Source organism: Podarcis melisellensis, assembly GCF_964234715.1.
Source record: "Podarcis melisellensis genome assembly, chromosome: 6".
Classification (NCBI taxonomy): Eukaryota; Metazoa; Chordata; class Lepidosauria; order Squamata; family Lacertidae; genus Podarcis; species Podarcis melisellensis.
The window spans coordinates 57,135,430-57,159,548 of record NC_138538.1 but is presented as its reverse complement, the minus strand read 5'-3'; the positions used below and the strand labels follow the sequence as shown (position 1 = coordinate 57,159,548).

General features: G+C 42.3%; 1 protein-coding gene across 2 annotated transcripts in view; it reads left to right on the top strand.

Annotated features, from left to right (window-relative positions):
* USP24 (ubiquitin specific peptidase 24) overlaps nt 1-24,119 on the top strand; it is a 78,459-nt gene that overhangs the window by 50,909 nt on the left and 3,431 nt on the right. For both annotated transcript variants that reach the window (XM_081915667.1, XM_081915668.1), the window contains exons 43-66: nt 217-342; nt 856-954; nt 1,062-1,144; nt 2,591-2,732; nt 3,191-3,310; nt 3,732-3,952; nt 4,457-4,581; nt 5,232-5,373; nt 11,080-11,230; nt 12,040-12,135; nt 13,371-13,474; nt 13,574-13,687; nt 14,288-14,384; nt 14,971-15,087; nt 15,509-15,601; nt 16,376-16,478; nt 17,940-18,061; nt 18,224-18,337; nt 19,290-19,355; nt 19,712-19,778; nt 20,835-20,916; nt 21,536-21,611; nt 21,704-21,790; nt 22,724-22,834. In XM_081915667.1, coding sequence (XP_081771793.1) covers nt 217-342; nt 856-954; nt 1,062-1,144; nt 2,591-2,732; nt 3,191-3,310; nt 3,732-3,952; nt 4,457-4,581; nt 5,232-5,373; nt 11,080-11,230; nt 12,040-12,135; nt 13,371-13,474; nt 13,574-13,687; nt 14,288-14,384; nt 14,971-15,087; nt 15,509-15,601; nt 16,376-16,478; nt 17,940-18,061; nt 18,224-18,337; nt 19,290-19,355; nt 19,712-19,778; nt 20,835-20,916; nt 21,536-21,611; nt 21,704-21,790; nt 22,724-22,834 — 2,658 coding nt within the window. The remainder of the gene's footprint in view (nt 1-216; nt 343-855; nt 955-1,061; nt 1,145-2,590; nt 2,733-3,190; nt 3,311-3,731; nt 3,953-4,456; nt 4,582-5,231; nt 5,374-11,079; nt 11,231-12,039; nt 12,136-13,370; nt 13,475-13,573; nt 13,688-14,287; nt 14,385-14,970; nt 15,088-15,508; nt 15,602-16,375; nt 16,479-17,939; nt 18,062-18,223; nt 18,338-19,289; nt 19,356-19,711; nt 19,779-20,834; nt 20,917-21,535; nt 21,612-21,703; nt 21,791-22,723; nt 22,835-24,119) is intronic.

Below are 24,119 nucleotides of genomic sequence, written 5' to 3'. Positions count from 1 at the left end.
TCAGTGAGGCCAGCCATGTGGCCCTACTCTTCGTCCCTTCCATCTTCCCAACCAGTATGCTTGTTGAAGGTGGGAATAGTTAATAAGGAAGCTTTGAGTGTGTTGAATATTAATATTAAGTACCTTGGTTACTGCTCTTACCAACTCCTGGCGAAACTGAACTGTTCCTCAGTGTGATGCATTTTCAATAACTTTCCTTGTCAATTGTTTCCAAAGGCATTGCTTTCGATTGACGATGACATGGACAATCCCGATGACAATGTGTTCTATCAAGTTCAGTCACTCTTCGGTCACTTAATGGAGAGCAAGCTGCAGTATTACATACCTGAAAATTTCTGGAAGGTAATTCTCCCCACCCCCAATTTTAACATGTAGATTTAGGTCTAAACATACTGAAATGCAGCAATACTAAAAGGGCTCTTACCTGTTTGAATGTACAGTCATACCTTGGTTTTCGAACAGCTTAGTTCTCAAATGTTTTGGCTCTCGAATGCCGCAAACCTGGAAGCGACAGTTCCGGTTTGCAAACTATTTTTGGAAGCTGAACAGGGCTTCCACAGCTTCTGATTGGCTGCAGGAGCTTCCTGCAGCCAATCAGAAGCCGTGCTTTGGTTTCCGAATGTTTTGGAAGTCGAATGGACTTCCAGAACTGATTCCGTTCAACTTCCAAGGTGCAACTGTAATATATAGTTCTCCCTATTGGTCACAATCCAGTGGTGCAGAACACTGGCATGTTCTTCTCTCCTTCCACTAGGAGGCAAGCTTTTTCCAGGGAACTAAGATGCATCTGCTGCTTTCCTTAAAAGTCTCAGTATCTTAAAGCAATGACTCTATGGAATACATTTTATATTTTAGATCTTCAAGATGTGGAACAAGGAGCTCTATGTGCGTGAACAACAAGATGCTTATGAGTTCTTCACAAGTCTTATAGATCAGATGGATGAATACCTCAAGGTTATTTTTATGTTTGTTATGGTGTTATAATTACACAGTAATTCTTTTCGTTAACAGCCGCTTCAAGTATATGCCCTTTGCTATTAGCATTTTTTTATCTCTTACAGAAAATAGGACGAGACCAAATATTTAAGAACACTTTCCAGGGAATCTACTCTGATCAGAAAATCTGCAAGGACTGTCCTCATAGGTGGGTGAATTTTAACTAGGTTATTCCTAGTTACGGGTAGCCTACTTGGAAAAAAGAACTCTTAATGTTAACTACTGGAACTACTGGAAGTACTTGATTTTCATCTTTGTTTAGTGCCATTCAGTGACTTCATTTTAAAGGAGAAAAAGCTCTTGATAAGTACACTGCCGATTTCCCCCCTCAACTTTTTCTCTTGCAGATTAGCATGATTCAGGCATGGATATTCTCCTTTCCACAGGCAGGGCCATGTCAGTCATTCGGCAGCTTTCAACATTCCATGGGATATGGCCTACCCAGTCCTAACCCTGCCTGTTCTGCAGCAGCACAGAGCTCTTTCAAGGCTCAACCATTTCTATCCTCCCTTCCCTGGATTATGTGGGAGAGGAGCCCGATCGCTTCTCAGTCAACACATTACATTAGATTTCTAAATTAATTTCTCAAGCCTTTATAATTCTCATAGGTTAGGGTTTATACGAGCCATTACCAATTCTTCATTTCTAAAAGTAGAAATAAAACACATCAGCTTGGTTGCAAATACGGAAAACATGTTCCCAGCAGATGGTGTCTGACTGGGAAGTCTCTTTCCTACCCCTTTCCCAACCTAGTGCCTTCCAGGTGTTTTGGGCTACAACTCACATCATCCCTGATCATTGGCCATGTTGAGTGGGCCTGATGGAATTTGGAATCCAAAACCTCTGGAGGCTGCCAGGTGAAGGAAGGCTGCCATAGATCTGTTTCTGTGGCACCCACCTCCCCTATCCTGTATGACACCCCCACTCCCATTTTCTTGTCAATATGGTTAGTATTGCATCTGTAATTATACTACTACTTAATTCTTCATAAATAGTAACCATGGTTAGTTTTTAAGCAGCAAACCCTCACCGGGATTGAAATTGCAGGGAGAATGGGATGGAGCCATGAGTCTATAGCCTGCTGTCTTACAGCACAATCCAAACATCAAGATCCTCTGGGATGAATGGGTTTGGTTCTGGCAGATTTTGGGCTTCCTCAGCTGAGGATATGCTGGCAGAAGTCTTTCACCCTGTCTGAGCCAGAGGGTTGCCGACAGAAGTCTCAAAAAAGGGAGGCATTCTGAGGGCCTGGCAGAGGTGGAACAGGGCAAGGAGAGACTTGGACCTTTTCCAAACCCTTGCAGTTAAGTCATGTGGCCTCACAACCCGGCAGAACTTAGCCAGCAAAATGGGTGGTGTGAATCACATTCTTCCTTCATAGAGCTGGAAATAGGCTTAACTTAAGCCAGTGTAAATTAAGATTTTTCTACACTTAAGATTGCTCTGTAAACCATCAAAGAAGATGATAAGCCTCATGTCTGCAGTGGGTTTGACTGTTAAAGATATTGCCAAAAAGAGACATCTCTTAAACCATGAAACAATAGAGTTGGTAGTATTGCAGTCTAACCCTTTTTCATTATCCAATTTGGTGTAGGTATGAACGAGAGGAAGCCTTTATGGCTCTCAATCTAGGAGTCACTTCATGTCAAAGCCTGGAAATTTCATTGGATCAGTTTGTTAGAGGAGAAATTCTGGAAGGAAGTAATGCATATTACTGTGAGAAATGTAAAGAAAAGGTAATGCTTCCCCCGCCCCCAGTGACAGTTAAAATACCTGTAATATTCTAAGGGAGAGACAACCCAGGGTGTGTTAGTACACTTAGAGATCTAGAGAATGAGTCTAGTCCAAGCCCTCAAGTTTAATGTGTGCTTGTTTTTATCACATTGATATTCTGCGCTTCCTTCAATGAGTACTGGGGTAGTGTATGTATATTGGGGGGGGGGTCACTTCAGAATATTGGTGTCCTTGGCAAAGTAGAGACAAAATATTTGTATGTTTGAAAGTTTTTGCCTTTGAGAAAAGTAAATGATTTGATAAGGAATTAGTAGTTAGTCTTTAGAAAATAGTTTTCCTGCTCTTTGATTCTATCAACCTAAATCCATAATTGTAAGAACACCTCTCTGCAGTGAGCAGGAAGTATGCATTCCCTGATGCTAAAATGAGTAGCTGGAGGTGACTCTCTTCTGTTTTTAAGAGAACTACAGTAAAGCGGACATGCATTAAAGCTCTGCCTAGCTTGTTGGTGATCCACCTCATGAGATTTGGATTTGATTGGGAAAGTGGACGTTCCATTAAGTACGATGAACAGATAAAGGTAAGCACAGCTGCTCTTTATTTCTGTAAAGGCGTTTTCTGGAATGGAATCTTTACTTCTCACCATTATTTATTCTGTTCCAAGTATGCATGTTGCCCACGGTGTATCTCTGTCCCTCTGATAGGCCTTTGATGTTACCTGCCCTAACTACTAATGGTGCTTGCAGAGTTTCAAAAGAAGTGATTGTGGCTTGCTTTCTGAGTTGAAGTCCATAATCTTACTCATTGGAAAAAAATCGGAAGTTCCATGCTGAGTCATGGAAAAACAATTTGGTTTACTCTATGACTGCATCCCATAAATGATTTCCTGTGTTCAACCTTTAAAGGTTAGGCACCCTGTGTTTTAGGTAATTACAGGAGATTTATAAACAAGTAATAGGGCTCAGGTTTAAATTTAATCAGAAGTGTTTCCTTTCGAACAGTTCCCCTGGATGCTGAACATGGAACCCTATACAGTTTCAGGAATGGCCCGGCAAGATTCTTCCTCGGAAGTTGGAGACAATGGGCGACACGTCGATCAGGGAGGTGCAGGATCCCCACGGAAGAAAGTGGCCCCTACAGAAAACTATGAGCTGGTTGGGGTGATAGTGCACAGCGGTCAGGCCCATGCAGGGCACTACTATTCCTTTATCAAAGATAGAAGGTAAGGGAAAAGTCTGCTCTGGATGGGCTCTACTAGTTCTTTGCTTGAATACTTTAAAGCAGCTAAGTCCATACCGTGTTAAACCTGCAAACTCTATTGGCAAATGCATAATTTTTGTATAGCACTTTTTAAAGCTCTGTATGAAAGTATATCAGTATGCTTGAAAGTTTTTGCAAATGTAATGGAGTAGCTCTGGCTTAAAACAAAACCAGAATCTTCCTTTCAAAGGATGTGTGTGACAGGAGGGATGATCTTTATAAAGTTTGAATCATTGTATGAAACAGACCAGTGGTGAATGTGTCTGCCATCTTGCTGTGATTTCTGATCCCTTTAAATTCAGATCTGTTTTGTTCCATATTTGATTTTAACATGAAATCAATCTCAATGCAGATTATCTCTTTGGTAGCCATGAGAATTGGAAAGCTATTAGAAAACTTTTTTGAGCTTTTTAAGCCATCATCTTTGACAGTGAACATGGCTTGTGTTTCTGTGTGTTACCAACAGGGGATGTGGAAAAGGAAAATGGTTCAAATTCAATGACACAGTTGTTGAAGAATTTGAGTTGAATGATGAAACTTTGGAGTATGAATGCTTTGGCGGAGAGTATAGACCCAAAGTTTATGACCAGTGTAAGTATAAATTTTGTGTTCCATTATCACTTTTCCCTGCATTTAAATCTTATTCATTTCAGGGCTGAGTTACAGGATCACAGTTGCTGATGTGGAAGTTTGGCATCTGTCTTCAGAAAAAATTAATCATATTACTGACATACTGCATGGCTGCTGTCCTGTTGTTTTTTGTTCTATTCATATGGCTCCTTAGCCAATTGGGAACTGAAGAGTATAACTGGTGTGATCAGAGTTGCTACACAAAAACATGCTTTTTCTACCCAGAAAGCATTTCCATGTAGGAAGCAACGTGAAACGCTCGTGTGATGTGCATGAACACACACACATACACACACACACACACACACACACACACGAGTGAAGCATGCATGCATATCAGTGCTGTGCTGTTTCCTGCACAGACCTGCTTTTCTTGGCCTTGGAGTCGGGGAGAGAAAAATGTTTGATGTGAAACAGAAGTAAGCCACCTGCCTTTGGAAAATAAAATGCCATGGAAAATGTTGCTTGTTGGCCCCCTTAATCAGCAATTTATTCTTTCCCCTTTGGAATGTGTAGATTTCCATTAACAACTGCCTGAAAGTTGTAGTTAGGCCAGTATTCCTGCTGCAAGAATCAGGTCAGTCAACTATAAGGATATCTCTTCTTCACAGCAAATCCATATCCTGATGTTCGCCGCCGCTACTGGAATGCCTACATGCTCTTCTACCAGAGAGTTTCTGACCAGAACTCACCAGTCTTGCCAAAGAAAAGCAGAGTTAGCGTCGTGCGTCAGGAAGCTGAGGACCTATCTTTGTAAGTTTACCTGCCTCCCAGCGCCTGCCAACCTAGCAGTTCGAAAGCACCCTGGGGTGCAAGTAGATAAATAGGGACCGCTTACCAGCGGGAAGGTAAACGGTGTTTCCGTGTGAGGCTCTGGCTCGCCAGAGCAGCGATGTCACGCTGGCCACGTGACCCGGAAGTGTCTTCGGACAGCGCTGGCCCCTGGCCTCTTGAGTGAGATGGGCGCACAACCCCAGAGTCTGGCAAGACTGGCCCGTACGGGCAGGGGTACCTTTACCTTTACCTTTTAACCCCGGTTATCTGATCCCTGCACAAGCAGAACATCTTGCTTCCCCTCTAGTCTCTCTCTCTCTCTCTCTCTCTCTCTCTCTCTCTCTCTCTGTGTGTGTGTGTGTGTGTGTGTGTGTGTGTGTTTAAGCTACTTAACCAGAAGCTTATTCCTTCGATGAGGGACCTCTGCAGAATTTATAATCTTCTGTTCAGAAGAGTACTCTTGAGGCTATAATTTGGTTACGCATAAGCTCAGGACAGCTTCTGTGTGTATGTTTATGACTAGGGGCATCCAAGACATTTAGGAGGTGGGTAGTGTATGAAGGAATAGGACTGTACAAGCTACAGTATTGAAACTTTTTAAAGATACAACCTTGAAAAAGTAGAACATAACCATTTGGGGGTGAATACTTGCACCATGAAACTCACATCCTGCTAAAACGGCCAAAAAACATTTAGTCAGAGAAACCTTTGGTTTTCTCTTTACCTTGTTTCATTTTTCCCCACTAGCAGGAGGCTGGCCAGCTGACTCTATGAAGCCTGTTTTCATTATGAAAAAGAAATGGTTCAGTTATGAACATCATTGGGTATTACAGATACAGTGTATTAGTAGTAGCAGAAGCTGTCAGTGTTTGTAAAAAGCAAAAAAAAGGAGGAAAAGGTTCTGACCTCCCTTTGCCTCTTCAGCCTGGTCCTCGGACCCTTGTCGGCACAAAAAGAGTCCACGAGAATATCCTTGCAGAGTTTTATTCTTAAAAGTCTTTGTGCAAAACACGACTGAATAACTCCACACACCAGCACCAACCAACCCAAACACCAGCCTCAGCAACAAACTAACATTTCTCACTTATATATACAACTTGGTGCAGACCGCTGAGTCATGCTGACCCAGCTTTATTCGCATTAAAGAAACAGCGGCCATTTTAGCCGTGACACCCCTTCTGTTTCTTTAAATGCGAAAAACCCCAACAGAAACAATACATACATACATTATACACATAAACCCAGTTTTGTCATCAGTTCATTATGGCATGTTGCTGGCAAAGGCTTGGTGAACAAATCAGCAACATTATCTTGTGATTGACAATACTCCAGTTTGATTACCCCATTCTGTACACAATCTCGAACATTCGCATGACGGATAGCAATATGTTTTGATGCGGATTTCATTATTTCCGAGCCCGCTAATGCAATGCACGATTGGCTATCTTCATACACTTGGATAGGCAAATCAACTTTACAATCTAGATCTTTTAGTATCTGTATAAACCACATGATTTCATTGCATGCTAGCGACAGGCTCCCATATTCTGCCTCACAGGATGAGGTTGCAACAAATCCTTGTTTCTTTGACCTCCACCCAATTATGGAATTGGCAAACATCATAACCATTCCACTTGTAGATTTTCTGGTAGCTACACAGCTTCCCCAGTCCGCATCAACAAATACTTCTAGTTTTTCGTCTTGTGTACTAGATATCTTCAAACATACATTTAATGTCCCCTTTAGATATCTGATAAGCCTTTTCAAAGCACACCAATCAGCAGTACTGGGTTTAGATACACGTTGACTCAGAACATTTGTAGCACATGCAATGTCTGGCCTTGACCACTGGCTTAAATATAACAGTGATCCTATTTTTGAGTGATACAACTCAGGCTGATCAAATTTATCATCACACACTGTCTTTGGGAAATCTGGTGTCATGGGAGTCTGAACTGGCTTGCAGTTTTCCATGCCAAACTGCTCTATCAAACGAAGAATTTTCTCCTTCTGACTCAATAGGAAGCTTCCATCAGCTTCCTGCCTTACTTCTACTCCCAAGTAATTGCTTACAGGCCCCAAGGCTTTAAGCTTAAACCTCTTTTCCAGTTGACTTGTGAGCTTCTGGATCTCATCTGTGGAACTCCCTGCCACAAGCAAATCATCAACAAAGACTAAGAGCATTAGATATTTGTTGCCTGATCCCTTGGTGTACAGGCATGGATCAGCCACACTCCTTTTAAAACCAAGTTTTACAAGGGCTTCATTTAAACACTGGTTCCAACACCTTCCACTTTGTTTGAGACCATAAACAGCCTTTCTCAAACGCCAGACTGCACCATTCTCCTCTTCAAACCCAGGGGGTTGTCTCATTAATACTTCATGGTCTAAATTTGCATGCAGATATGCAGCATCAACATCAAAATGGTGCACTGCTAGTTGTCTTACAGCAGCAATGGAAAGCATTAAGCGAAAAGTTTCACTCTTTACAGTGGGAGAAAACACTTCATCATAACTCTCCCCTTTAATCTGAGTGAACCCTCTGGCTACTAATCTGGCTCGAAAACGTGGTTCCCCAGATGCAAGGGTTTTCCTTTTGTAAACCCACTTGCATGACACCACTCTGCCACCAGGTGGCGGCATTATGACCTCAAACACTTTGTTACGTTTAAAAGAGTCCATTTCTTCTTTCATAGCTTGTTCCCACAAAGCACGTTCCCCAGGGGGTAAGTCTAAGACTTCATTATAACTTTGTGGTTCCACACAACTCACATTGCATACTCTCACTCCTCCTAGGGTCAAACGCTGAGGAGGTACACCCTTGTTTGAACGCTGGGAGCGCCTAGGCACTATTACTTCTTCTTCCCCCCTTATCTCTGGCTCTTCTTCCTCTTCCTCTAGAGAAGTATTATCTTTTGCCACATCTTTTGGGGAAATCTGTGCCTCCTCCTCCTCCTGCTCCTGCGTTGCCAATGGCTGAGAAGAAGCCTCTTCTCTTACTTGCAGGGGCAGTAGGCAATCTGGGTTGGCATGGATCACAGTCCATCTGTCCTGGTCAGCGAAGTCTGCACTTCGTGACAGAACTACTCGTCCTGGGCGTAAATTGAAACGCCACCCTTTGCCATAGGACTGATATCCCACAAACCGCAGTCTCTGCGCTCTAGCACCCCCTTTCTGGCGCTGAGCTTTGGGGATGTTTACATGTGCCCAAGCACCCCAGTTATGGAGCATTGTCCACTCTGGTTCTTTCCCAAACAACACACGATAAGGAATATCTTTTATAGAGCTAGACCAGGTTCTATTAATCAAAAAGTTCGCTGTCAGAAAAGCCTCGCCCCACAGCCTATGGTTGTGACCCAATCCTGCATCCAGTAGCAGGCAGTCCTTTACTGACTGTATTACAGCCCCACGTCTTTCACACAGACCATTTTCAGCAGGGCTATAAGGGTTAGTCAAACGACGAGTGATCCCCTTACGTCGCAACCATGTCCCAAATTGTTTGTTCAGAAATTCTCCACCCCTATCTGTTTGCAACTGCACAACAGGGCGAGCAAAGAGCTTTTCAGCTTGGGCAACCCATTCTCTGAATGTGGGGAAACACTCAGATTTCTGCTTTAACAAAAACAACCAACTAAAACGTGATTTATCATCAATTACCAGAAAAGCATATCTGGCGCCTCCTTCAGTCTTCTGTGGAAAAGGGCCTATCACGTCACAATGGACAAGTTCTAAAACCTCTTTAGATACTCTGTCACTTTTAGAAGCCACAGGCTTCCTCTTAGATTTGGCCATTTTACATACATTGCAATCTAGGAAACAGTTACAGCTGTTTACTTTTAGGTTCTTGCACACCTTTTGCATCTCTGAAAGCACACGGAAATTGGCGTGACCCAGTTTTCTGTGCAGTTCATGTACACACCCCTTATGAACTGGCAAATTATCCTGAACCACCTGGGCTGCTTTAACAGGCTTGTCCTGCATTACATATAACCCATTTTCCAACTTTGCATGGCCACATACCTGAGTTCCATTCTTTATCAGACAGCCATCCCGTGTGAAGTTAACACTATACCCTGCATTAATCAAACAGCTTACAGACAGCAAACAATAGTCCAAACTGCTGACAAACAGAGTCTCTGGTAGAGTAGTGTTCAAGCACTGCAGGAAACATGTTCCCTGGCCATCAATCTTGCTTCTACGACCATCAGCAAGATAAATTGAGTCTTTTCCATCAGCTGGCTTCCCCAGGGTCTTAAAGTCCTCCCGACTGTTGCAGATAATCCTGCTGCTCCCAGAGTCCAGCAACCATGTTCCTCGAGGTATCTTCCTCTCCTCTCGAGAAAATGCAGAAACAAACTGAGCAGAACGCGTGTTCTTCTTCTCTGAAGAGAACCCCTTCTGCTTACGTTTCTGTGTTGATTGCTGTCTCTGCTCCACGTCGTCTCCTGGAAGTCTTGCCCTGCATTGACGTTGGAGATGCCCGGGTTGGTTGCATCTATAGCATCTCCTCACTGCCATGGCCAAGTCCAAACCTTGGCGTTGCTCCATTGGCAGATTCTGCTGCTGGCCCCCTCGACTGTAACTCCTCCGCTCTTGGAGTTCAGCTTGTTTATCTGACCTTCTTTCTGCTTCTTCGGTCAATCTTCCAACCACATACTCAAGGGTCAGATCTCGGGGACGCATACTCTCCATGCTGTTAATCACGGGCAACCAGCTTTCAGGCAAACGGCTTCTAGCTGCTGCCTCTGTTGACCCTCAGGTCCCGCCTGGCTCTGCAACTGGTGTAGCCGCTCTGTGAGTCGCCTACTGTGGTCCTCTAGCAGTTCAAACTGTTCCAGTAGCCGACGCTGGGTGCTTTTCTGGTCCTCAGATCCTAGCTGCTCCAGCGTCGCTGCAGACAGTTACAGCTTGCCACCAACTGCTCCAACGCACAGCCATGACTCACCAGCTCCCTGCTGAGATGCTGTCAGTCGTTTTGCACTCTGCACATGCTCAGAAACACTGGGCCCATAACCTGTCAGTGTTTGTAAAAAGCAAAAAAAAGGAGGAAAAGGTTCTGACCTCCCTTTGCCTCTTCAGCCTGGTCCTCGGACCCTTGTCGGCACAAAAAGAGTCCACGAGAATATCCTTGCAGAGTTTTATTCTTAAAAGTCTTTGTGCAAAACACGACTGAATAACTCCACACACCAGCACCAACCAACCCAAACACCAGCCTCAGCAACAAACTAACATTTCTCACTTATATATACAACTTGGTGCAGACCGCTGAGTCATGCTGACCCAGCTTTATTCGCATTAAAGAAACAGCGGCCATTTTAGCCGTGACAGAAGCAGAGCTGTGAGAGAGGGCTTGGCAGGTTGTTGAATGCATGGGAGCATCTGTTTAGAGCAATGTACTCAGCACCACAGCAGTAAACAGCCCTGGAGACCTGATGAAGGAGGAGAAGCTACACTGGCTTCTTAGAAAACACTGCTCCACAGCCTGCTGCCCTAGCAAAGGATGCAGGATTGTAGCCACAATCAGCCATATAATGAGTTCAGGCCTTCCATGCGCGGAACGTAAAGTTATGATCAAATGTGCATTGCTGGATGCACAACATACTTGAGAACTTTGGCTTTGCACTTTGTCAAGCAAATGGAAGAATATATTTTCAGCATTGAGCTCACGTGCGTTTTATTTCCCAGGTCTGCTCCATCTTCACCAGATGTTTCACCACAATCATCACCACGGCCCCATAGACCCAGTAGTGACCGTTTGTCCATCTTGACCAAGCTGGTCAAGAAAGGGGAGAAAAAAGGCTTATTTGTAGAGAAAATGCCAGTTCGGATATATCAGGTAAACAGTGTTAATGGCAGCTAGATAACATTATGAAACTATCAGGTATTCACAAGCTCAATAGATAAAATTCTAAGTGTAATGGATATAGGTATATCTTTTACTCTCTGACTTGTTCTGGAGTAAAACAAAAATCAAAATTTAATCTCGTAGATTTAGAGGTGACACTTCATTTTATAGCTATTCAATTGAAGACCATTTCCTCATGTTGTAGGAATCGATAATCGATAAATTAATCACAGTTTGTGAAGAAATAGTTCTCTCTTGTAAGCCTATATGTCTGTCATTTTCAGTGGACAACTCAATTGTAGCTGCCCCTTTGTGTATCTTTGCCAGCACTATAACATAGAATAATAGAATTGTAGGGTTGGAAAGGGACCCCAAGGGTCATCTAGTCCAACCCCCTGCAATGCAGGAATCTCAGCTGAAGCATCCATGACAGAAAATCATGTGAAAGTTTAGTTGCTGTTTTATGGCACTGTAATAAATGTGAGTTCTGTTTTCTGTTTATTTTGCTGGTAATTCTTCACTTAGACTTTGCCATTAATCTCACTGCTGCAGCACACTGAGCCTGATGTTTTCAGGGAGCCTTTCCAGTATGACTTGATTAGCTTGGTGATAATTACAGATAATTCAGCCCAAATCATGCCATTTCAAACATACAGCATGAGATATACATTGCTACTAACATCCTGCTTTTAATGATGCTTTTGTTTAAAAAATGTCATATTTTCTGTAAGAAAGATTTAGAAATTCTAAACATATCCTTCACTTTTATTTCTAAAACCAGACATGTGTTGTCATTGCAGATGGTGAGAGATGAAAACCTGAAGTTTATGAAGAACAGAGATGTCTACAGCAGTGACTATTTTAGCTTTGTTTTATCGTTAGCTTCATTAAATGCTGTGAGTGATGAATTTTATCTTTCAGATACAAAGTGAAGTGAATTGCTGAGGCTCAGTGGAGCCAGAACAAGATAAACTGTCTTCAGTGGGAAGAGGGGGAGAAATTAAGACTATCCAGCAGCAAACTTCTTTTTAAAAAATGAATGCATTGTTGATATAGCATACTGTGGCCTCTTTGATTATTTAACTGCAGTAAAACATATGTTCAGTCTGTGATTATATCTTTTAGGGTGTTCATTGCCTGTGTGTGGGCCAAATAACAGGGTGATTTGTGGGGCTGCCCTCCACCAAGTTGGATCAAGCATCCCACAAAGCTTTATCTTGTCCCATTGTTTCTGTACTTTTCCCTCATATGTCTATTTTTTCCTACATCTCTTTGCAAGAAGTGAGTCTGTCCAAAATGTTGTTTAAGGGCTCTAGATTGTGTTTTTTGTCAAAGCACAGCAGTGTAGGACTTTTTAAGAAGTTAGAAGCTACTCACACACATATATGTTAGCTCCTGTGTTGCTCTGCTTTAACAAAGAAAACTGAAACACCAAAACTCTGCAGCTAACATTTTAGACACCCTAAGGCTGTATGGCTTATCGTAGGCCTGTAAAACCCATCAGAGGACAAAACCACTGGAATGAAAAGCCTGGTATGAAGCATTAAATACACACCTTTAATTATTGTATGAAGAGAAAAGGCAAGAGACAAATATCTGCTTCCCTCGCCCTTGTAAATTTCATCCACTTTGGTCAAAGGGAGGGGGGAGTTATACCATTTTTCAATTCTCCATTATAGTGAATGGGAACCTCAGAATTTTGTTTACACAAAACCAAATCAAGTCAAATAGCAGGAAGCAATTTGAAAATGGATCAGAATTTTAAAACACATACATTTACAAGGCAAATATTGAGGCCACTGCACACACTCATGGTTTGGTTTGAGCTAAAGAGGAAGTTCCAAAAAATGAGAAAAAGTTTGTGCTGGATTGCAGCTCCCAGAGCATCATCCAAGGGACGGAAGCTGTTTTCCCCCTTGCTTTAAACACCAAGGAGCTTAGCAGAAGAGTGGAAGTCACCAGACATTTGACAAAGCATTTTTCTGAAACCTCATATAATTCTCTTTACCTTCTTGTGCCATCCTAAAACTATTTTGGCACCATCTCAGTTCCAGTCTGAAAACTGTGTTTAATAATCTTATCAGAAAGGCCAGTACTTGTGGTGTGATGTGATGCACTTTCTTTTTCTTAGACAAAGTTAAAGCACCCCCATTATCCATCTATGGCAAGAGTAAGTTTACAACTAGCAGTCCAGTTCCTCTTCCAGACGTGTCTGCGAACCAAGAAAAAACTCAGGTAACACTTTTAAAAGCTTTTTAAAAGAGAGAAAACGTATATTTCACATATTGAAGTCTTGCTGACCTTACTGTGATTGTTTTTTGGTGTTTTTTTAAGGGTTGACATAGAAGAATGGATTGCAACCATTGATGCTTTGGTTTCTAAAAGTTTTGAAGCTTGTCAATGGTTGGTTGAATATTTAGTTGAGGCAGAAGGGCGAGAGCTCATAAAGTAAGTATCAATATAAGTACACAAGTCTAACTATTATATACTACTCGCTTATCTTCATTAGAGGCATGTACCCAAAAATTTGTATACTTGGATAAATAAGCCATATGAGAGAATGATCTACTTGTGGAGAGGCAGATAGCCTTTTAGATATATTTTCTGGCAGGAAATATAATTTATGACATGAATATAAAAATTGCTTGATCCATTAAGTGCACAGTGAGTCAGTGTGTGTGTGTAGGCATGTGTCTGCTCCAAATGACAAGCTCTGTCACACTGAACGACTTCCAGTGGAAAGCCTATCTACATTGCTTTAGGCAGTCAATTACTGCTTCCTTTTAATCTGTCTATTTTGTTATGGTATTAAGTCCTGCTGATTTGAAGAATTCCTGTCAGACGCACATAGAAATCATTTACATTCTATGAGGCACCTTCAGTTTGGCTATTAAGTGACCGTATCCAGTCTTTCTACTCTCAAAGAAGTGTAATTATTGGATTTCACACTTGAGTAAAAGGCAGGGATTGCAGATTTCTACTAGCACATGAGAGAGATGGATTCTATCACGCGCATCTTCGTTTTTGTTGCATGTGTGCATTTTTCAGGACTTTTCTACTGGAATGCAGTGTAAGAGAGGTGCGAGTTGCTGTAGCCACCATTCTTGAAAAAACCTTAGACAGTGCCTTGTTTTATCAGGAAAAGGTCAGTAATATATAACTGCTGGTATGCGAAACATTTCATTGCACTTCAGAAAATTGTATACTACTGCTTCATTAATGGTATATGTTAATTGTTCCCCACCCCTCTGCCGCCCTTGCTCTTCTGTCGTATTTCTTTAGTCTGTTCACTGCCAGAATCTTGTGACTAGTTTCAGACATTTGCAAAGCCTATGGTTCTGTGATGGTTTTGTCCAAGTGCAGTATTAAGTGTTGTGAGAAACTCCTACTTGAAAAAATAAGTTCCTGTTCTTACGGCTGCAGAGATCCATTTGAGAATGTATGGGCAACGTTTGATAAAATCTCATGAGGTGGTTGGTGGTCAGAGAAAGAGGCTTAAATGTCCTGCTTAGCTCCTTGCATAGACACACACCAAAGTAATAGAATTGTTCAGGGGGGTGTTAAGGAAGCAATGCCCAATGGCCAGCTGAACCAAGCTGCCTGGCATTTGTCTTAAGCAAGCCTAATAAATCCATAGGCAGTAGGTGCCTTTTGTACTTATTATTAAATGTGCCTTAATTAAATCCGCCTTCCTGATAATACAAGATCTTCCCATCTTTACTTTTCAACAGTTGAAAAGTCTGCATCAGTTAGTGGATGTGCTGCTTGGTCTGCTGGACAAGGACGTCCCTGAGAACTGCAAAAACTGTGCCCAGTACTTCTTCTTGTTCAACAATTTTGTACAAAAGGTAAACCAAATACTCACTCTTCCACTTCTCTTTATTTGCCCTATGTCCTAGGACAAATTTATGTTATGGGTAAACATTACCATTATCACATAAAGGTAGATTGTTTTTCTAGATTTCTTATATAGCCATTTAGAGTTTAAACCTGTTACAGGTGCTCAAATCAATCCCTATTGACTGGAGAGCATGCCTTTCCCAGGTGCTTTCCAGTGGTCTGCTGCAGTCTTTAGAAAAAATATCTGCAAATCACAGGGAATCTGGTGTTGTGGAGCCATTCTAAACCCTGCCAGTCAGTAGTATATAATGTAATCATATGTGCTTTTGGAAAGTATGAAGCATAATAAGGAACCATAATCTAAAATGTGCAGGCATGCTCTGCATATGGAAACAGATGTGACCCTATGTTCTGTTTGTCCTTTCACAGCAGGGTATAAGAGCTTGTGATCTCCTTCTCAGACATTCTGCCTTGAGGCATATGATCAACTTTCTCCTTGGTCCTAGCCGTCAGAATAACCAGGTAATGAGGTGCTTAATATCATCCAGTAGTCTAGGTAGAATATTTGTGTTGCCTTCAAGTTCATATACTCAGTTACAGAAACTACCCATTGGGATCAAAACCATTGTGAACTCTGTCTTCCGATTGCCACCGCTGCTCCTGTACCTGAGAGCCCAACAGAAGCAGCCAAGGAAATTTAATCTGTCTGCTCCTCTTCCCCCTGCAATCGTATGTGCAAGAAAGCAGCCAGACTCCCTGCAGCTGCTTCCCTTGGGCCCAGCTCTGCGCTGCCAGCAGCATTTGAGGCAGGAGGGAGGCAGAGCCATGTGTCTGGCCTGCCTTGGCAGCTGCTGGTACTGACTGCCTCAAGCCTGTAGGTGATTCAGCACAACTCAGCCCCGTTCTGAACTTGCTGCATGCATTGCTTCTCCCTCTTGGAACACCCTGCCCATTGTTGGGACAAGTTGCTGATAGAAGGCTTTTTGAATTAATCAAACAGAAATGGGTGCCTACTTGCAACATAACCCGATTCATGATTCAGGTTCTGCTGTACCATAAAACTGAGTCTACCTTAGAAACTCAAAATGAGTTTTCCATATAGCACTCTATACTTTGCTACTAGTATATGAACACAGTTGCTGCTTACTTAAAGCAAGCATATGATTGGTTTTAGAAATGCTCTTCCCTTAAATAAAAGAAAAGACACAAAACTGAAAAGTATGTGCAGGCAATGTTTAAGCAGGGCTTGCAAAATAATCATCTACTCTTTTTTTTAATATTGCCTAACAAAAACAGAATCGCAGATGGAGTTCAGCACAAGCTCGAGAGTTTGGGTTCCTCCATAATACCGTGGCACTGCTTGTTTTGCACTCTGATGTCTCATCACAAAGGAATGTGGGTAAGTATTTTATTTCACAAAACTAAATGGCCGCTGTTAATAATGCAGCTTGGCAGATCTTCAGTAAAGAGATTAAACTTCCTCAGTTTACCCACCAAGAGCAACTCCTGGTTTTCAGTGACTATTTGGAAGGAGTGTACACCAGCCACCATATTCAACTTTTAATCTGCAGCTTTGGGAAGCAGCCTGATTTGTTTGGAGCCAGTCTTTCCAATTCAACCCATTGTTATTCAGAGCAGAGCCAATTTAGATCTGTTAAAAATTAAGCTCTGTTTTCTCAACCCCTTCATGATAATGGGGAATCTAAAAACAGCTGTAACTTTCTTCCCTTTTCACAGAAGTGGGTTAAATTTGCCAGTGGGTCCTTGCTTGGAGGACCCTCCAGAATGGATTAAGACTGCAAACTAGGCATTTATATCCAGGGGACACCTAAAGGTTAGATTCTTTTCCCATCAAAGGACAAGTTATACTTTTTTTCATTTTCTTCCAGAATTGGGTGAAATTTGTATGCAGTCACCCTTTCTGTGAGGGAATGAAGCTGCACAGCGCTTCTCCCACAAGGACAGACTTGACCATTTTAGGGTGGGCACACTAGGAATTGCGGGCGAAGAAAAAAGTGCTAGATTCTCAGGAAATATCGAGTGTGGGGAATGTTGCCCCTAGCAAAGACCCTTGTACCCAAATGGTTGTAGTTAGGGGGTTGAGCTTCTGCCTCCCACAGACATTTGGAGGCAAATTCTCTTCTCCCAAGGAGACTTGCATGGAAAGGGGTTGCTGCAAAACAGCACAAATCCGTAGGAAAAAGGGGTTTTCTCCCAGCAAAGACCTGTTACCGTAAGGGTCAAAGGGCTGGTCTTCAGCCCCTTTCCCTCTTACTTTGAGGCATACAATGGAAATCTTTCCATTCACTGTAAAGAATGGAACATGTAAAGAAATAGCTTTCAACCCCTCCTCTAAATATCTGATTGGAGTGCTCTGGGAAAAGAAATCAGTGTTTCAAAGTTAGACCTGTTTCTCAGATTCCACCACCTCTCCACCCTTCCAAGTTTTGGGGGTTTCCCCCAGTCAGCTTGACTTAGTTTCTGGGAGGCTAGGGGAGGGAATCAAGGGCACAGAGCCACCTGGAGGCTTAGGGAGTCCCCAGTCCATCTGGAGGCACCATTCTAGTAGCACAGTCTGATGTGGGAATCTTCCCCAAATCACCCTGATTCACCTTGTAATTTGCAGTACACAGAACCAGTGCACAACCCTGCTATTTACTCTCTGCATATAAAGTTGCTACTCAAAAGGAGTAGTGGTTCAACTATTTTCTCAGGAGGCAGGCAGGTGGGGGATGTCTCCTCGTATTTGTTCAGGAAGGCCGAAAATCATGTGGATCAAAGTTTTTGCTATCCTCTTCACCACTCGTCCCTCTGCGTGTTTCCTGCCTCCATATTTCATTTCATTTCATTTATTTTTCAGCTCCTGGTCTGTGTGTTCTGCATTCACCCCTTAGCATTACCACCTCTGGGCCGCTCCTGGCCCTCCATGAAGAAGTAGAAGCTTTACTGTTCCTGCCTGAGGGGAAGCCTTATTTAATGGAGGTAAGCTACTGTTTTAGGCCTATAAATTATGAGGCTTGGGTTGGGTCTTAAATGTGAAGAACATTTAAAAAGAGCAAATCTACGAGCTTCCCAAAGCTGGATTTTTTATTTTTATTTTAAGAAAGAACGGCTGCCTAATCTGACTCTTTGTTTCTTCATTAGGTGATGTATGCATTAAGGGAGCTAACTGGATCGCTGCTGGTCCTCATTGAGATGGTGGTGTACTGCTGCTTTTGTAATGAGCACTTTTCCTTTACCATGCTGCATTTCATCAAGGTAAGGAGAAACCAGTCAGGGTACACATTCAAAACACGGCCTGTTCTACGTTGGTGCCTGAGCTGTGTGTGTGTGTGTGCGCACACGCATGTCTGTGTCCGTAGCAGCTCTGTGCAGTACAGAATCGAATTGCCTGTTGCACAATCTCCATATTGGCAGATGCCAATTCTTCAGAATGAAAGAGCTTATTTGCACTTCACTGTACACATTAGCTATTGTAGCACATGAAAAGGCTCTGCAAAAAGGTACGAATAGCCAGAGCTTCTGGCATATTCCTCCATTCATCCATGCGCTCCATGCATGCATATTTCATTTCTATCCCACCCTTTTTGCGAAAGAGCTGAAGGTGGCATGCATGGTTCTTCCCCTCCTCAATCCCCACAACAACCCTGTGAGGTAGGTTAATTTAAGAGACTGCGACTGGCCCAAGGTTACCCAGTGAGCTTCATTGCCAAGTGGACATTTGAACCCTGGTCTCCTAGGTCATAGGGCAACATATTTCATATTTATAAATGTAACTTACTTGCTTTTATGAGAGCAAAACGCTTATATTTGAAATGGCAAAACAAACAAAAATTGCTTAGTTTCCAGGAAGCAGGAGATCTGTATGTGTTTTAGCCCATAGTTTGTACTCCTCTCACTTCTCTAATTTTCCTATTTTATATGTTTGGCTCCTGCTGCCTGTCCTCCAGCACCCTATCCTTTGAACCAATGCTCTTCAGAAAAAAAATCACAAATAAAGAATTCTTCCCCAGAACAAATTGGAAAAAAAGTGTTTAAATGTATTTCTCTGATGACACAGGCTTCTGATAAAAGTGCAGATATCTAGCCCCCACCTTGTTATAATTTAGGGGTTTTTAAAAATGCAAAATCATATATGAATGGTTATCCTAAATCTGATATTCATGTGCGTGCCCTTCCACCTGCTTAAATCTGTGTCTTCAACTTACAGAATCAGCTGGAGACTGCTCCACCCCATGAATTGAAGAACACCTTCCAGCTTCTTCATGAGATATTGGTAACTGAACACACTTTAATGACAAACAGGGGGTTTTTTGCTTGTTTGTGTTACACTGTTCACTCAGTCCATAAGCATTTTAGTATAGATGCCAAAAACGATACTAATTTATACAACCAATTTATACAACCAGGGATTTTCCCTTATCTGGTTTTTGCAGTGTCATAATATTAGTTATCTTGCTAACATAACAATGGATATAATCTAGCCAAGGTAGAATCAAGAGAAAGCCCTTTTGTGCAGGCAGAAGTCCTTCTACTAGTGGAAAGACTTCATTGGGTACAACCAAGAAATGTATAACTATACGATCGATTCCAAGTATCTGTATAAACTAATTGTTCTGTTCCTTTTTGCAGATTATTGAAGATCCTTTGCAAATAGAACGGGTCAAGTTTGCATTTGAGACTGAAAATGGATTGCTGGGTGAGTAAACCCGCTGTGAGGTGTTAATGGATCCAAAGAACCTTGTAGGTTCTTCCATGCATGCAAAGAGGACTTGTTTTTTCTCATCTTCCTGGCAAATCACTTTGAAATTGTGGGAAACTTCCAAAACAAAAAATTGGCAGTAAGAAAATCAATGGCTTAAATCCAGTGGTCGCACAAGTGAAAGGCAGGTTGCACAAGCAATCTTCCTCTTCTTTCTGAAAACTCTCTTGGGGGTGATGGGGCTGTGTGATACAGTGGCAATGCAGGAGAGGTGACTTTCCCCCTTCCAGTGACAGCAGTTCAGCCCCACCAAAAAAAACGTCTGGACAGGGTTTTCATTTTGTACAGAAGCCGGGGGGGGGGGTGTGGAGGAGATCATTTGCGTAAGCAGCCTTACACTTCCGCAGCTAACAGATACTGCCCACAATCTCTGTCCTTGAATATATTCAAGTGAAGAATTAGAAACAAATTTATGATGTGTGAATTCAAAAGGAGCTATTTTTTTATTGTGAAGACTTGGTTCATATAGAAACAGAAGTGCTTTTTATCATTTTGACTACTACATCAGAAGCAGGTAGCATCAAAAGAACAGAAATCCTGTAGGTAATGGGGGGGGTTATGTTGATAACCAAGTTTCATCATCTTTAATTGCTCTATTATAACCTAGGTTGTAATCCCACAGCTCATTGCATGTTTTAACTAGAAAGGGGGTCTTGACATTTTGTTGTTAAGTAAGACATGAATCATAGGCTAAATTCATACGTTGCACCAAACTATGCTTTTGTCTAAGTTAGTGAACCATAGTTACAGCTATTGTCTGCAGAAGCTGGTGCTGCTCAATGAAAGTGAGAAATATTTATGAAAAACTTCTTGAAATGATGGTTTGTCTGTGGAACGTTTTGAAACTACAACCATGGTTTAGATTCTACACTCTGGTTAGTGGTCTGACATGAAGCCCAAACTAGGATGTAGAATCAAATCTCCCTGCTTTATGGCAGGGCCCACTCCTGAAGTCTTTAATACTGATTAATCTCCTTTCTTTTTCTTCAACAGCACTGATGCACCACAGTAATAACCATGTGGACAGCAGTCGCTGTTATCAGTGTGTCAAATTCTTGGTCACTCTTGCTCAGAAGTAAGTATAACACTCAGTGAAATGGAAGTCGGTGTGTTCTGTTTGTATTAAGTCACACAATTATAAGAAGCAGCTGTGTCTTCAGCAAGCCTTTGCCAGTTCTCTTTTATCCTTTTTCAGGCCCAAATAAAATGTGTAGGATCCATTTATAATCTAGATAAAGGGTCTGCTTCTTGTGAACCTGTATCCAGGAAAGACTAGTTGTTTGGATACCTAAAGAATGTTCAATGCTGTGCCTTCAGTTGCATTGTAATAGTAGCAGGCTCAAAGAAAACACTGTACAGAACAGCAAATATGAAGCCCGTGCTGTTTGAAAAATCGTGATGTTCTGCTATCTGTAAAATCGTCCTGCCACAGCAGTGCATCATAGCCGCTCAGCTGACTGACTGTGACAAGAAAGAATTGCCCCGTGTGACAAGGAAGGAAAGGTTTTTTAAACTGGAAGAATTTGTACTTTGGAGACGTTCTGAAACATTGGACTCCATCCTGCTCTGTATTGTGGCACACAAGCAAAGGCAGTGAATTTCACAGCCAGACAGTTCATAAAGTATGAAAAGGGAGTGTGATCCTAAATTACCTTTAGATAAATAGTTTTAATAATTTGCTTTGGATTTCAAAGGTGCTCTGCTGCTAAAGATTATTTCAAGGAGAATTCCCATCATTGGAGTTGGGCTGTACAGTGGCTTCAAATAAAGGTAATTTAAACCCTTTCGTTACAAAAGTTTATTCACGTGGCTATAGTACTGTTCCACAGTTTCCATTAATGGATGCTTTCATATTTCTCTAGATGTCTGAACACTACTGGGCTCCACAGAGTAATGTATCCAATGAAACCTCAACTGCCAAAACCTTTCAGCGCACTATTTCTGCACAGGTCAGCCTAAATTTGACACTATTTACAAAGAATCTCTGCGGGCTGTAGTTACCGTGTGTGTGTGTGTGTGTGTGTGTGTGTGTGTGTGTGTGTGTGTGTGTGTTTATACAAATATAATGAAAATGGTAATGCTGTCTAGCATTTTTGCTGTCGTGTGCAGAACTCTCCTGTCTAATTACTATGTAATATTGGCCGATGATTGCCAAGTTTTATTTATGAAAAGCACAGCAAACTTGGTGCACAAATGCTGCAAGCTACATGCGTGTATGCATACATTGCCAGTCTTCATAGGCTTGAAATTCATTAGCATGACTGATTTTTAAATAATTTCAAGTTTCCCATTGCTTTAAACAGTGAAACAGGACTGAAGTGCCATAACTTTCCAGTTTGCTCTTTTAAAAAATAAACCTCATACGGCAGGGCTGGGGGACCTTGGGGCCCGGGAGCCAAATCCAACTCTCCTGCTCTCTCTGCATCTCCCCCTCGGCGCTCTCCCCAGGCCACGCTCCTCATTTGTTCTGCTTTTGCATTTGGAGTGCTTTGGCCTGTTAAGTGTCCCTGAACAGAAGATGAAGACTGTGTGTGAACTAGCCGACTATGCAAAGGTGAAAGCTGTTTGTTGCTCCTCCCCCTTTTGCTTCTGGCTCCGCCCTCCACTACCATGTGGTCTTCCAAGGTTGCGCAGAAGGGAATATGGCCCACGGGCTAAGAAAAAGGAGCCCCTGCCCTGCAGTATAACAAGGGATTTTTGTTAAGTCTCTGATATGGTATCACTACCATGCTCTTTTTTAAAAAAACAAAAACCAGTTTGCCATATTTGAACCAGTGCCAATTTATGCCTGTTTGCAGGTACTGCGTTTCTTATTCCTGGTGACCAGCAACATTGTGTAAAAAGTATTTATTTGGCTCTTAAGTCTTGTGGATTTCCTTTAGGACACGCTGGCATATGCCACAGCCTTGCTGAATGAGAAGGATCAATCAGGAAGCAGTAACGGATCCGAGAGCAGCCCAGCCAATGAGAATGGTGGCAGACATCTACCACAGGTAAAGGACAAGGTGGTTCTGAGTCTGTTACCTGCATGCTTGCTGCTGTCGGCTTCCTTATTGGCATTGCCTCTTCAAAGCCGAGTGACTAATACTTAGGAAATGGTTTGATTTCCGTTCACCGTTCTTGCTTTGCATAACCTGATGCTGAAAACTTTCAAGGGCTCCTACCACCTTGAATTCCACCCCAGAAGCTCACCTGTTTTATAATACGGGTTGTTTTCTATAGACAACCATAATTCCCATTCATGCATTCAAAAAGCTGTGAGAGTGCTTGCTTGACTTGAGAGTTTCGCAGAGATGGCTTCATATAGAAAGTCATTCGTGCAAGTAGCTCTCCACGTGGTTTCAACTAGTTTTAAACCCCACCCAGTGCAAATGAATTGAGCTTGTGCATTCTTCTGTCAAAAACTGAAATGTAAACTTTTGTAAGCTGGGTAGGACCTTACCACCTGTCTTCCTCAAGAACCATGTGCAATGTTCTTTCTTTTAAAGGCCTTGTTGCCCAGCTTGATTTGACTTCCGGCTAGTCTAGCACCAAAGAGTGATAAGCACAAAGCATCAGAATACTGAAATACTTAGGGTAACAGGCACAGAACAGTTTCACAATATAGCCAAGATAGGTTTGATACTAGCCTGGTTTAAGATGCATGTTTCGAAGCAATATAGTGGAGTTCTTAAGCACATTACTTTCTTAGATGAAATTCACTCTCTCAGACTTTAAAGAACTCAGGCAAGAATTAGCTCTACCAGCAGTATCTTGGAGGCTTAATTTGGTTTGGCATACATTTACCATAGTGCGCCTTCCTGGTGACGCTTGTGCCATTCAGATCAGCAAAATAATTGCTGAGTAGTTCTAAATTGCCAGCTATGCGGTGATAGTTCACAGTGCCTGGGGTCTACGAGGTACTGCCCATGATCTCCATAACATCTTGAGACACTTGACTTGGCACCTGCTAAGACCCACTGCCCCTCCCAATACTCTTTAAAGAGAATTTGGCTCCCCCCCCCCACTTTCCATGGGTAGAAATAAAAGGGCATGCATCCAGCCACACCTTCATCTTGTCTCCTTTTCACCAGAATGCTTCTTGCCCACCCACTTTTTTGTTCAGTTGCTTGTTTTGGTTTCGTGAAGGTTGCCTGCTTGCTTGTTTTGAGGGAGGTAGTTTGCGTGTTTTTTGTTGGTTGGAGGGCGTTTTGCTTGTTTTGGTGAGGAGGTTGCCTGCTTTTATCTGTATTTGTTTTATTTGGGAGAGGGTGGTCTCGGCACTGCCTATTCCTTCTG